The 15,398-nt window shown below is 30.6% G+C and overlaps 2 protein-coding genes across 2 annotated transcripts; both read right to left on the minus strand.

Annotated features, from left to right (window-relative positions):
* Positions 1-2,512: 2,512 nt before the first annotated feature.
* On the minus strand, positions 2,513-4,132 carry LOC124846343 (uncharacterized). Its single transcript, XM_047323581.2, has 3 exons — positions 4,065-4,132; positions 2,939-3,046; positions 2,513-2,856 (listed from the first exon to the last, which is right to left on the minus strand). Exons 2-3 carry the CDS (start codon positions 3,030-3,032, stop codon positions 2,711-2,713), a joined length of 240 nt encoding a protein of 79 aa, XP_047179537.2. The 5' UTR covers positions 3,033-3,046; positions 4,065-4,132; the 3' UTR covers positions 2,513-2,710.
* A 1,284-nt stretch (positions 4,133-5,416) lies between these two features.
* LOC124846344 (protein SEMI-ROLLED LEAF 2-like) lies at positions 5,417-13,370 on the minus strand. Its single transcript, XM_088114968.1, has 20 exons — positions 13,093-13,370; positions 12,616-12,997; positions 12,048-12,122; positions 11,823-11,938; positions 11,527-11,641; positions 11,251-11,379; positions 10,673-10,720; positions 10,105-10,310; positions 9,819-10,015; positions 9,419-9,711; positions 9,064-9,213; positions 8,545-8,964; positions 8,202-8,351; positions 7,508-7,580; positions 7,060-7,187; positions 6,765-6,965; positions 6,581-6,679; positions 6,380-6,496; positions 6,046-6,273; positions 5,417-5,867 (listed from the first exon to the last, which is right to left on the minus strand). Exons 2-20 carry the CDS (start codon positions 12,775-12,777, stop codon positions 5,703-5,705), a joined length of 3,072 nt encoding a protein of 1,023 aa, XP_087971094.1. The 5' UTR covers positions 12,778-12,997; positions 13,093-13,370; the 3' UTR covers positions 5,417-5,702.
* Between the last annotated feature and the right edge of the window lie 2,028 nt (positions 13,371-15,398).

Here is a 15,398-nt window from a genome sequence, read left to right on the forward strand (position 1 = left end):
CTACTATGGTCGCTGTCTTCTGTGGCATATGTACCTTTAGTGATCTCCTTTTGGTGTATAGATAATGAACAGGTTTTTGTTTGGTAGGACCATGATACCTTGATGTGGATATATATCACTCATTTGGATTGCGAAAGAAGCTTGATTCAAAGATCAACACTAATTTACGAGTATATTTGTGTGGCCGTCTCTTAGTTTGATTTTAAATAAAATGTTAATAAATTTTAGTTTCTCTATGATTAATTTTAATAAAAGAAAGCATATATTAGGTACTTAATAAATTAAATGTTTTAATATAAATATTTGTTATCAGCTTTTTCCTTCTACTACTGATGTGTATATTATAAAGTTGAAACTTGTAAATTGAGATTTTGAATAATTGAAAATTACGTTTATTAAATTTCTTTTATTACCTATAATAATAAAAATATGAAAAATATATATAAATTTCTATGATAAAAAATTAAATTGAAAGAGCACATATATAAAAAACCAAGGAATCTATTACAAGAGTCAATATGATAATAAAAATAAAATTCAAATACATTTTTTATGAACTTAAACCAAAAAAGTACAAGTTATTAGGTATTTTATTTGGAAAAAGGATTTATTGAATATTTAAAATACAAATCAACACTTAAAAAAATTTATTTAAACCTAAATTAATGAACTTCAACGGCATGTTTGGTTTCCATTCTTCCTATATTATACATACGCATGTCCACCCAGAAGCACCATGGTGTTTGATACAAAGTGACATGATTTTCGCATTGCACGTGTCCGAGTGTGAATATGTAATTCGAGTAAACTTATATAAATTTGGACTTAATTTATATGTAAAATAAATTACTTTAATGCTAATTAAGAATTGTAGTTAAATTTATCTTGTTTCTATATATAATAAAAGATATATTTTTACTTTTAAGATGTCGGAAAATTATATTTTTAAGAATTACGTTTGATCTAAAAATAAAAGTAGTTTTAAAATAGTAGAATAAATAAGGTTTAGAGGATTGAAATTTGTCTATATTTAATTCTTTGGACTGTTTTCCTTATATTTGAGTTGTGAGATAATATTGAATTTTAGATACTTGTTTTTGTTTACTTCAGTTGTCAAACTACAAATAAGATAAAGTTAGTGTAATATCACTCGGGTAAAAACAAAGTTTAGAAAAAAATATTTTAACACAATTTTTTTGATAATATTTTGAACCAATACACATGTTATTTTTTTTAAAAATTCATTATTTATTTATTATTATATTGATGTATTTTAAAAATAAATAAAAATGGCACGTGTTTTCTTTTGATGTTATAAAAAAAATTGGGTTAACATATGATTGTGCCAAATTTTAATGACATTTATCGAAAGGAGGAATGGAAAATATAAGTGAAGAGAAATAAACATACAAATCCCGCAACACACGATTTCTCAATAGATCAAGAAAGAAATTTAACAATAAGCTTATTTTTACTATCAATGATAATCAATTGTAAATATTATTTTATTACGAAAAACATTTATTTTCCCAATTATAATCCATTGTGAATAATTTTTCATAATTGATTATTAGTCTCTTCAAATCAATTAATTTAAACGTCAACATAATATATATTTTTATTTCCCCTAAACCAATGACTCAATTTTACATTCAGTTCCCTTTTAAATCAGCAAGAAATTTAGAGATAACTTTATTTGTCCAACCAACCAGCTTGTCCACCACTAGTCAAATTATCAATGGCTGGTTCATCAAATAATTTGTTTTCCAATTATTCATAATCCATTCCCAATTTTGCATAATTAATTTGGCTACTCTAAATTCGGGAAATGCACTTTTAGAGAATAAACTGCAATAACGGTCATGATTACAAAACCAACGACTTATACATTTTGTTAAATATTCTTTTAGATCATTGAAAATTGTAATCAGTATTGCATTCTCCTGGATACAAGCCCCGAATTTTCTTAAAACAAGCCTCTTTCATTTCTTAAGAAACAATTTCAATTCACAACTCATCCAATTTTTTTCCTCCCAAACACTATCACATCTCGTCAAGTCAAAGGACGAGGTTCTCCAGCTGCCACCCAACAATAAATTCTAAAAGCCACCAAAAAGAGCAGAAATTAAGTAAATCAGCAATTTTCTTTCCACACAATATTAAGAATGAGTTTTCTGCGTGTTGTTTTACCGCTGAATAAAGCTAAAACTTGCTCTTAGAACACCCTCACTCGGATTTGGTGAGAGATTCACAAATTACTGATAATGGACCATGATGCAAACCAATCAATTCGCATGGAAAAATTCAATCAACCACCATACGTTCAACACCGCACTTGTAATTTTAAAGCAAGGGGAAACAATCCAAAGTTGATTGCTCTCACCGAATGACACTGGCTAAATGCACCCGATAGTAGCATATACCACTAGTAATATTTTTTAGAATACCTCTGCTAAACATAATTTTCACGCATTGATTCACATTCATAGCAAGGTAGAGACTAAACAGAGAATTTGAATACAAGAATATGCATTAATCAATCCATTTTGTTTAAACAACCTTTTATTAAGCAAGTAAACATTTACGTTAAAACATAGAAACACTAATTGAACTGGAGGAGTTTTACCTCAAACATATGACCATCATTTATGGAAACATATCCCATGATCAAGGTGCACCAATTAACTCAAAATTCATGAACAAAAATTTATCACTCAGAACGAGACTTGACGACAAAATTTTGGCGAGTTACGGGATTCATCACAACTGGTGGACCAGCCGTACGAGGCCATGCCTGAAATTTTTTGTCAGTCTCTTCCTCCCACTCTTTGTTTGTAATAGTGCCAGGGGTACTACCTGAAGAAATCAGTTAGGGGAGTTACACACTGTAAAAACAAAGCCAGAAAGCAAATTGTTTCAGGTGGAAGACTCTACTCACCTCCAAATATCTTTTTTTCTGAAACATAATAATCACAAACCCATGCAATTCCAAACGATCCAAGAATAGCAGAAACGATATACTTGGTTGACATGACTGCAGAATACGCTAAAAAACAAAAGAATAAATAAATCAAAATTCAAAATCGAAAGAAAACGGCTACATGAATGGCAGAGACAACTCCTATCCAATTAAACAGATGGTACGACACAATAAATTGCAAAATACAATCAAGGTGGAATTTCACACTAAACTACACAGGCACCAAAAGAATGAATGAAATCGTGTTGGTTAAAGTGGTAAAGCAACTACATTCCCAAAATCTTACAAAGCGGAAATCCCTTTGACAAAAACTACATGCTGTTTAAATGCTAAACAGCCTAACAACTCGAGACTCTGATATTAGACTGCAACCCTCAATAACAAATATAAACAAATACAAAATGCTAGCTTAAGGAGATTGTTGTATAGATTAACAAAACAAACGAACAACTCGAGACTCAAGGATATTAGATAGCAACCCACAAAATGCTAGCTTCAAGTGATGGTTGAATAGATTAACATGACAAACTGAAGAAAACAGAAACCGTGAGGAGTCAAATCATATGGAATGATACATCAACCGAAAGTTGTAAGAACAAAACCTTTATATTGCATGTGGGAACACTTTTAAGACTTATCATCCAAAATATTAATAAGCCTAAAGGTTAGGCGATTATGTAAAAGACATTTTACACTATAAAGTCCATCACGAGAAAGCAAACAGGCTTCTTCATTGGAACCACTGAGCATAGAAAAGGTAAGGCATTCTCACAGAAACCAGTTTACAGAAGATTAGGCAAATTTCAAGGGGAAATTGTGGAATTGAAATCAAATTTGCACTAAAAATGTAAATTTGGTAAAAGCAACACATCCCTAATCGTGCCATGTATTGGTTGAATCAAGTAATAAAAACTTAAAAGTTGGAAAAAAAGAAGTTACATCCGGTCCTAATTGGAGTCTATTGAATCTTCAGATAATCGACCCAGCCAAGAGGATAATTAAACGAGAAAAAATAAGACATTTGAGATAAATTCATGCGAGGCATGAAATCGAAAAGGTAAAAGAAGAAGTCTAGGGTTCGTACCTGAAGCTCGAGATCTATTGAGCGAAAGAACGAAATGGAAGAAGAGAAACAAGAACGCTTCTACTTCACTTTCTCCATTCACTACATATATGGGCTGGGCTACTTTACCAACTCGGCCCATTATTCTACGGCCCAAACTATTTTCAACGTCAGTTGATATTTATATTTACCTTCCAAATTTATTAATATATTTTTTTAAATATTATTTTTCCGAAATATTTAAATTTAAATTTCAAAATATATATTCTGAAAGTAAGTTTTCAGGAAATCAAATTAGATGTGTTTTATATTTTAACTTTTTGTGGATCTACTATGGATTATTATTTCTTAAACCTTATTTTGTGCCTTCCACATTCTTATTATGCTTGCAATCATATTTTAGCCAACAACATTTATTAACAATATGGAGCTAAATGATCAGTTAAAATCAACAAATCATAAAAAAAAACTAAATAAATGAGCATTCATTATTATGTTTTAACGTTATTTCATATTATATCTTTAATTTAACTAGTAGTGAAGAACAGTCACTCAACTCCCATTACTATTACTACAGTGACAAACACAGTTAATTAATTTCAATTTATGATTCAGTTTCCAACCAAAATTAACTAAACTTAATCTTTGCAATTCTATTAACATAACTTTTTTTGTACAATTCTTTGAACATAACTCAAATTGTTACAATAACTCAAATTGTTACAATATCCTTTCTTGCAATTCACTTTTATAAAGCACAATATCGTGGGGAAAGATATTTATTTTAGTCATAATCCAATATCAACATTAGAGGAAAAAAGTGTTGGTATATGTATTCAATTAAAATCTTGTTTTAATATAAAGTTTGTTTGGAGGAAACTTATATTACATCTTATTATAAGTAAGTACTATAAGAAAAGAAACCAATTTTAATGATCTACAGGGTTTGCAGAAAATAAGATAGTTGTTGTAATAATTGTTGACAGTTTGTTTAATTAGTTGGTAGTTTTAATGTTGGTTAGAGGGTAAGCATAACTGTTTTTAAGGTAGTTATGGAGACAGAGAGAAATAGGAAAACCAGTGAATTAAATTCAGTATTTAACTTCTATACCAGTTGATTTCTATCAACTTCTTTATAAAAGATTTTTAAAATATAGAAAATAAAAAAAAATGAAAAAAGGAATCATCCTCCTAAACTAAAATTAATGTATTCATTAGGTATAAATCAGATTGAAAAAAATCTAATCGAAAATCATTTTTATAAATGGTTTCGTTTATGAATTAATTTTAAATTACACAACTTTTTTTTCTTCTAATTCTACATATGCTCATGAATAAGTTTATCCAATCTAGCAGTAAACATTAGATCATAGTGAACACAAAATGCAGACTGAAATTATACTCAGCATTTTACAAGGGCTGCTTAGTATGAAGCCTAAGTCGACAACATACCAATCAATAAAGAAAGTTTATACAGAATCATGTATCAAAATTGAACATATGATCAGAATAAGAATACTAATATTTCTTGATATATCTTTGCCTTGTCCACCAGTAAAGTTCTTATTAAAAACCTTCCCTTTGTGATCCACTGCTCACTTCCTTCATCATGAATTTTTTACTAGCTTGTAAAGTGTGTAATTTAGCATAACTACAAGATCAACAACCAGCAGCTTTTAGAAAGTTATCATAGGGGCTTGCTGCTGGAAGTTGGAAAGAATGAGGATGTGTTTGATATTCAGTTGCACACAACATTGGAAGAGCACCAGAAGTTCCTCTGTATAAATCCACACCAACATTATCGTCAAAGGGAGGAATGCCCACCTGCATTTCAAATGTATGTGTATATGAAGGGTAAGCCTATTTTCAAGGTACATTTATAATGTCATACAGTTGATGTACAACCATACATTTTTATGCAGATAATATAATAAACCTTTGTTAGGTAAAAACAAAAACAAGCATACGTAGTTATTGAATGTAAGCATGAAAGTTTAACTACCTTCTGGAAATCCATTTGGTTAGAGGATTCCATGTTTTTAAATGCGTTATCTTGATTCATCAGAAGAGAGTCCTCTAAACTATCTTGCTTTTGTTGGGCACTCATCAATCTAGACATCCTATGCTTTTCCATCAAAAGCACCTCGCACTTATCAGCCATATCATTGTATGGCATGAAAGATGCGTTTGATACAGAAATCCTCCCAGCTGGATTAGGTGTTTCCGAAGCCTACATTCAAAGTGAAACGCCAATTTTTTGTGTAATTAATAGAAGAACTTAAAACACAATACAAAGAACACAGAAAATGTACAACAATAAAGAAGGGGTCACGTACTAGGTCTATAAGTTGATTAGCACTTAGAAGACTAGGGGCCTCTACGGATAAAGCACGATTTAGTTTAGTTTGACTTTCAAATGGTTCAAAAGTGAAGTCGTCAGCCATTAAAGCACCCTGTAAGTTGTGAAATTAACTGTCAATCGTAATTAGGAACGTACATAAGTTTATTAACTCCAAAAAGAAATTCATTTAAGTCACCGTTGTGGCCATATTCACTGTTAATTGAGATCCAAGTTCACTTATAGCATTCGGTGCAAAGTCTTCCAGCAGTTGTTCCTTAATTGAAGATAATTCGGCCTGCATAAATGATAAAGGTTCATCATGTCCAGAAATTCAACTATTTTTATCTATTGACAGTCCTAAACACAAGTGAAAGTTTTACTTTTGCAAACATCTCCAAGCACTTAATGATTTCAGAAGCAAAGATTTCTCGTGTTTCGTTAATAGAACCCAATAACTCGGAAAGCGTTTGTGTGGCCCTATCATCGTCTTCTTTAGATCCATAGATGATGGTTAGACTTTCTGGTGGAAAGTTGACAACTTGCAACTTATAATCTTCAACTAATTGAAGGTAAGGATCAATCTGAATTCAGTTGATGAAAACATTAAAGGTTATATGGTGAAAACATTTACAAATAATAAGGTAAGGCGTCGGAAAACTTTTGTTTGGACACTACCTTTTTATCCAAAAGCACTCCTTTGGCACTTTTGACAAGACGGTCAATGTTGTATTCTTTTGAAGAAAACACAATCATTGAAGTAGCCAGAGTAAAGAGTGATCTTCGACGAGATGGTGGTAATGACCCTACAATATAAATTAGGAACTAAGAGCTGAAAGAACTAACATTTCAACAACAAAGGTAATAAAATGTGTTTGCTTTCTAATAAAATGAACGACCATATGGTACTTTTGTTTCGAAGACTCCTCACCAAACTACAATTTCCAAGCCTTTTTATAGTATACAAATTATTGGCTAATGTTTATTAGAAGCACAGTACCACTTAATGATCAATTGTAAGTGTGAGTATAATATATAGTTTTAGTAATAGAAAAGAAGAATGATTTTGTTGTCCAATATAAATATATCGGATGTATCAAATTTAACTATAATATGAATAACTCACCTTCCTTTAGAGAAATATTCCATAAAGAAAAAGCAAGTTGAAAACTTCGAACCAGTAACTCATGATATGAATTCTGCAAAAGGCAAAGTAATTTTGGAAAATAATTTTGAAGGAAAAGAAAGTCCCGTTCATTAAAACGAAAGAATGAAAATACTCTAAACAACCTTGACCATTTCTCCATTTTAATGGTAAGATCCTAAAGCAATGCTAACATACATATTATATCTTTGGGTGAATAGTTTACGACTTTAGGTTACATGGTGGACCTTAACATTCCATAATAAATTCACAAATATAATATGAAAAATAGACATCACAATACAGTTGTTATGGACATATAAATAATTGTAGACAATAGATGAATAAAGTAAAGTGTAACATAATTGATGATATTACATCAAAGATGCAGACCACAAATAGGAGCTTAATTTAACGCCATCAATAACTAATCCATGTAATGGAACATTTTATTCCAAATTCTCCATCTTTATTTTTATCCATTTCCCTACTTTTTCCATGTGCTTCGAGGATTGAAACATTCAAAAACTTAAATATGAATAAAAAATAATGATGTAAATGCACATTTTCATGAATAAAAGGGGAAAAAAAGCACAAAACATCATAAAAAGAGGACCCCTTAAAAAAAAGTAAATTATACCAAGAAAGAAAACAATATCAAGAATCTAATCATCACCTTTTCTCGTGAAACAAGCAGCACCAAAGTGTATGAATAAGCAATGGCTTCATAATTTGCAGGCACATTTGTAGGAGATATAGATTGTACCCAAATTGATGATAGTAATCGATTTATCTGAACCCTACTCAGCTTAAGAGCAGCAACCATCTATATACAAGTGAAAAATTGATCAACACTGTTAACCCTGATAACTTCAATCTCAAGATAATTTAAGAAAAGCACATAGTGGTTTGAGTGGGAGTTTGTATTCACCCATATTGGAAATGTGAGAATTAATCATCTAACTACTATGTTTCCAATAATGAAATCATTAGTGAAAACTAATCAATGTGAGACTCACCGAGTTTTTATCATCATTTTTTGCAGCAATTTCATCAACTTCGAATTGTAGGGGAGGATTATTTATGCTATTCACCCGATTATGCATTGACTTTAACTTGTTTACGATCCCACCATTGCTATTAGTTGAGTCAACCTCTCCAGAATTGTTTTCTTTATACTGAATTGATTTTTCACTTGAACCTTTCTCCAGTCTTAACTTCTCAAATAAGACGGCTGAAGAAGAGAAAACAGAGACTGCTCGTGAGAGAGTTCGTGGAACACTTGATGGCTTGCGGTCAGAAATCGACAAGCTCCGACCAGGAAGTATAGAGGCTGGCACAAGAATAACAGAAAAGATACGATGAGCTACGGCTCGTGTTTCATGATCTGGATGGACCATAGCCAGGAGCAATTGATGAAGCAAGGTCTCAGGGAATGCCTGGGATGTAAATTAAGGTTTTATAAGCAAATTTATCCATAAAAATCAAAGCAATGAATCATAGAAGAAAGACCAACACCGAGAATATCCACTACTTGCCTTATTCTGATTCGACTTATAAGGTAAGGAGGCTACAATTTGAGCAGTTCTATTTACAGCATGGATTGTGTTTCTAGAGTTTGATGTGGTAACTGAGATGTTCTCTAACATCACAGCCATAACATCAAGAATTGGCTCTGCTTCTCCAACCTATTCATGAGTAGAAGAAGGTTAGATCTCTTCCTTTACTTTTTATGATAAATGTAATACTGTGTACAACTACATATATTATAACTTCAACCACGTTTTAATGGCAACAAAAATCATACATATTAGTCATTCAAAACATTTCCAGTTCAGCTGTCATGTGAAGTTTAAGTATAAACTTGAATGAAAACTGTAAAAATTGGTGTACCTTATTTGACAACTTTACAAGGCACTTATCCACAATTCTTCTGAAATTCTTATGCCAGTTTATTTCATCGGGGGACATCTTTGACTCATCTAAGGAACAATGTATGCACCTCCGCAAATGTCTCATCATATCACTCACTGCACCAATTATTGATACAGAAGGTTGGACCTTTGCATATCGGGAAAGTGAAGTGGTGACCTCGACAATGTCAAGTTGCATATGAGGTTCTTTAAGGACAGTTTTATGATCCATGTGTTTAATTAACATTGATAGCAACACATGTGTGTTTTTCTCTGCAACAAGATGCAGACAAAATGAAAGAGAAAACATAAAAAGTAGTAACAATCAACAAAACATCATACGATACAAGGGAAGTGTAACATGAAATAAGTAAGTCTACCCGAATCATCCATCAAAAATAATATATCCTTCAAAACAGAAATGGCAAGGCCATGGTCTATAGACCATAAGTTTCCATTATCGAAGTACCGGAATATAGATTCCATCACACGACGTATAGTAGTTCCCTCCTTGGCTAAGTTGGCCATATTATGCAAACAAACCCCAGACCAAAAAGCGGGATTCTTGTCATCTTCCCTGTGTGAATTTACGAATGTTAAGCCAATGAGATAAGTGCAAGATAGCATAAATTTATTGCCAATATTTACTATTATAAAAATAATTACATGGCTACAATCAATTCGCCTTTATCGTTAACAACTTTCGTCCACGAAGGGTTCCTCGTTTTGACATCATGCAAAGGAGAGTTTTCATCCTCATCGACCATCACATCTTCGACCCACGTATTCTCCACTCCTTTTTCCTCATCATCATCAGTATTTGATAAATTGTCCTTGGGAATTTCATAATTTTCCAAGACAACACAAACGATCTACAATAAATAGATTGAAAATTTTAATATATTAATACCCATATAGATAACATATAAGAATACAGTCATTAGTAATGAACATATAATAATGCAAATTATTGTAATAAACTGTTACTCTTTTTAACTCCAACATAGTAGAAAAATGGTATAAAAATTCAATTTAAAATGTTGGCTAACACTAGGTTTATTACCAACATTTCTTTGCAAATTAATCTTATAAAGATTTAGAGAGTGTGTGCATACAAAATGTAATTTTGCATAAGATGGCAGCGAGCACGTGCATGATGCAGGCTAAACATTATATATCCGCAAATATTACAAAACTAAGTACTCATAACATTGAAAAGTAAAAGTTTACTTACGTTATCAAATTCAACCGACATGTGAGAATTTTCACCCATAAATCGAACCTATAAAGCAAAATAGTCATTTAATTCAATAGGATGTGTGTATAAATTATGCTAAAATTGAAGAAAGGAGAGAAATTACTGAAAAAAAGGGAAATACCACAGAAATAAATCAATTCCATTCAAAAAGAAACAAATACTTATCACAGTCAATTTAAGTCACAATATGAAACCCAGATTATATAAGAGCTTTTAATGATCACGAAAAATATAAAAATAAAATAAAATTGTGAACTACACTGGTAAGCAAACATGTCAATTGACCATAAAATTAGTTCTAAAAATATAAAAAAAAAAACACTTTTTAGATTCACAGTAGGAATTAACTTAGGACTAAGGTAAATTTAAAGCAACTATTGGATCATCGAAGTTAAAATACAAAGATAACATGAACTTATTTGGAATGTGGAATAGTTATAAAGCAAAATTGCAACTACCCCATTATAAAAAGGTGGATGAAAATACTAGAATTAAATTATTCGATAAAGGAGTTAATAATAAAAACAGTGGTGAAATTATTATTAAATAAATACCATTGCTGAAAGTGCTTTCAAACCAGTTGAACGACTGATTCTTGCCCTTTCATCATCCCCTGTTTCTTGGGCTAATAGACAAAGTTTTGGGATAACAGCTTCTAAGTTGAATAGGTAGCTTCCATCATTCTGCAAATTTCATAAACGTATATATAGCCTTACATATATGTTTTTCTAGTCAAAACTCTTAAGGATACAAGAAATGAAAATCGAATTATAATTTTCAAATTATTGAACTTAAGACTTGTAATTGTAGAAGAAACAATAAAAACCAACCTGATTATTTACAAAATCAAACAAAACTTGACATCCTATAATTATCATTTCATCTTGACGTGATTGATCTAGTAGCGTGTGAATAATACTTAGCAAGCTATTCGCAAACAATGGTCTGTGTCAACAAAGAAAAATAAGTTCACAACTATGAAAAATAAGTTCACAACTATGTATTCAAAATATTACTATGAATTGATTCTAACACATATACATGATAAACCAAAAACTTCTGATATATTATAACAGACATGATCCATCTATATACAAGCGTAAAGATGATAGAAATATGAACTCACATTTGCTCTTTACAAGAAAATAAAAATTTCCTGTAAACGCACATCACTATTTTGGCTGAATGGAGATTCTCGTTTCGTAACTCCTTGTAGCATCTTTGCTCAAGGACCTGCATGATCTGATAAATTATATAACGTCAGTGAACATATACAAGAATCAATATATGCAAGATATATAATAAAATACATTTAAACTTTATGAACGTTTTGTTTAAAGGTTGCATATACCTTTGGTATGCGTAAAGGATTTCTGGCAGCATAATCACATAGTTTTCCTATTTGCCTATCATTTGGTCCTTCCTCCTGTCATCTCATAAACAAAAGTAAAATCAATGTCGTAGGTATTTTGAGAGACAAATATGAACACAAAAGGAATGAATAAGTCAATTAGACTAAGGCCATTAATTGACACGTAAGCATGGATCTTTTAGTATATATACATCAAGCTTGCATTATTTTACATATTTAATTGTGCTTGAATTGAATTGTTTACATACCTTGAACCTCACTAGCCTACTTAACTACCTCAATTCAAGATTAAAATAAGTTTGTATTTATTTGCTTGTTCAATATGTGCTCTAGTAGGATTTTCACACCAACAACGAGGAAAAGTGTATGAGGAACTATTTGTTGTTTTTGTGGAGACAAGTATCCAAAACTTGAACTACAAAAACATAAATGGGTTGGACAATGAACTAGTCTTGAAATGACAATATGTAATGAATAGGGAGACATGAAACTAAAGAGAAAAGGGTGAATTAAGTGAAGAAAAGAAAAAAAGACAGAAACAACAAACCTGATTACGAGGAAAAATATCAGCAATGAGCTTCTTATACCTCTTAACAGGTTGTCTTGACCTTGCCCTCAGAGCAGGGCAGAAGACACAAAGATTGCCACAAACAGGCAAAACTTGGCGGGAAAGAACACCAGAGACCTTATTAGTCACTTTTTTTCTCATTGTTACCAAAACCAAAAACCAATTAAATGATGGAAAAAGTTACAAAATTTAACAAGTTTGGTTCAGAATTTTGCCTTCTTTCCCTTCCTCAAAAAAGTCCGATTCTGAACATGCATAAGGGAAAGAAAGGCCAAAATATCAAAAGGGTATCCCTTCAATTCAACCACAAGCCTACATATGTAGTAAATTTTGCAGGTGATCGATCAATCTGGACCTGAAACTGCAAAAATTAATGTAACATCAGAATTTGATGAGAAAAATGTCATAAAAACATTGGGGAGGTAAATAATGTAAAATTGAAGGAGGGAAAGGCACCAGGGTGGGGAATCCCTTGAAACATGGAAATGAGAAATGAAATGATGGTGTGAATCTATTACAGAATGTGATGTTGAAAATTCATGTGTATGGGGGTGAAGGAGGAAACATTGATTGGAATGAAAGAAAGGTGGAATCGAGGAGGAAAGGAAAATTGCAGGTTGATGAAACGGTTTGTGAGGGATCATTTCCCTCCTCTTCCTCTTCCAATACTTTCTTCTATTTATTCCATTTATTGATTCATTAATTAGCACGATTTCGGTATGAGAATTTGCACATTCCCTCCCTTCACAAATAGTGGTCTATCCTTCAATTTAAACAAAGAAAAAACCTAATCATTCTCAATTCTCTCTCTTTTTTTTTTCTTAATCTATTTTCAAGACATGTAATGTCACTATTTTATTTATAATTATTAAATTGTGAGTTCAAATTTTGAGGATTATTAAATTTACATAGTTAACATTTAAAAGTTGTTATTAGTTAAACAAATTATTTTTATCTCAAAAGTTCTTAAACCTTTTACTTAAAAGTTGAAGGTGACAAAATGGGCGGTTTTTTAAAACATATTTAATTGTTTCAGTACTTTATAAATCTTAATTAGTTAATTAATATTCATACTTGGATAAATTAGTTAATTAATATTCATACTTGGATAAATTAGTTAATTAATATTCATACTTGGATACGAGAGAGAAATTGTAACGGCCTGATCATGGGATAGATAAATGCCCAAGTGGCACAAGATAAATGAGAGTTGATATATTTATAAGTAAAAGGAACTCTCGTCAGGAAAAAAAGAGAGAGACTAGCTATTCGAAACAAGATAAAGGGGAGTTGGCACATTTATAAGTAAAGGGAACTCTCAAGAAGAAAAGAGAGAGATTACTCATTTGAAACACCAAAGAACAAGAGAGAGATCAAATTGAGTGCTTTTAGCCTAAGTTTCCACTTAAGCTAGGGGACATCATATGTTAGAATCCATGGTCTAAGAAATAAAAAAACAAAATATAGTCAATTCAAAATAAATATATATTTAACAATGAAAGTTTTTCATGAATATATATTGTTATTTTTATAGTCTGTTGATAATTTTAATATGTCACTTATATATATGTTTTGGTTGATGAATTTTATACTAGTGAAATCATTACTTACAAAAACATATTATTTACATGCTATAAAAATGAACATGAATTAGTCATTTGTCTTGATTAAAGAAGAAGATCAACGTCTTATTCCCAATCTTCAATACTAGTAAAATTTTAATGATATACTAGTAAAATTTTAATGATGATAATAAATGAGAAAAAGTCAAAGTTCATGATAATGATTTATGGAAAACTATTAAATAATTAAAGAATGCTTACATTCAATAGTAATTTACGAAGAATTCTTAGATACTTAAAAAATGTTTAGATTCAAGAATTATATTAAAGACTACATGTTTAGATTCAAGAGTTCCATTAAAGATTATAAATTTAGTTATTGAAATCATATCATTTTTGTATATTAAGTAAGATGAAGAAAATTGAATGTCAGAAGCCAAAAGCTAGAACCAAGCAACAAAAGCACTAATAACGCTCACTAAACTAATTGATTATTGCACAGAAAAATTGTTTTGGAGAAACTGCAAGAATAGTTTATTGTTGCTTACCATGTTAGTGACAATTGTAAGTTAATTTTTCATATTCTAATTCTAATTTTGAAAATGGCATCTATAAATAGATAGGAAGTTGCTAAGTAAAACTGATAATATCTTGTGTGATTCAATGTTTTTTAATCTCAACCTGTAATTTAAAAGATGTATCTTTATTTAATCTCTTGTAGATTTCAGGAAAGGTGTTTCTCATCTCTTATCAAAAGAAGTGTTTTATTTTCTAAATTTTTCTTACTCATAACCTCACTTTACTTTAATCTTTAATCTCTTTTAAGAGTGATTAACAATTCAATGTAGAATCTTTTAATTAAACTAATATAAAATAATTTGTGTAATTTTTGTTTTCTTATCATTTTTATTTAAATGTTATTATGATAAAAGAATATTGTAACTTTGAAATTTTTTTAAACTATATGTTTTTATTAAGAAATCAATTCACCTACTCTTAATTTTTGTATGTTCTAAATATTGTACAACGTATTTAACCATTTGCACGTTGTTTGCTTGTGAAGGTTTTAAATATGTATATGTTATTTTTATTGATAATTTTCAAATTAACTAATAAAAGTACGAGTTTGTGTGGATAAATACAGGAGAAGGGAACATGGTAGTGCAATTTCTCTTATTGTTCTCTATATGCATAATTGAA

Source organism: Vigna umbellata, chromosome 5 (assembly GCF_029865625.1).
Source record: "Vigna umbellata cultivar VRB3 chromosome 5, Vumbellata_1.0, whole genome shotgun sequence".
In the NCBI taxonomy this organism is placed as follows: Eukaryota; Viridiplantae; Streptophyta; class Magnoliopsida; order Fabales; family Fabaceae; genus Vigna; species Vigna umbellata.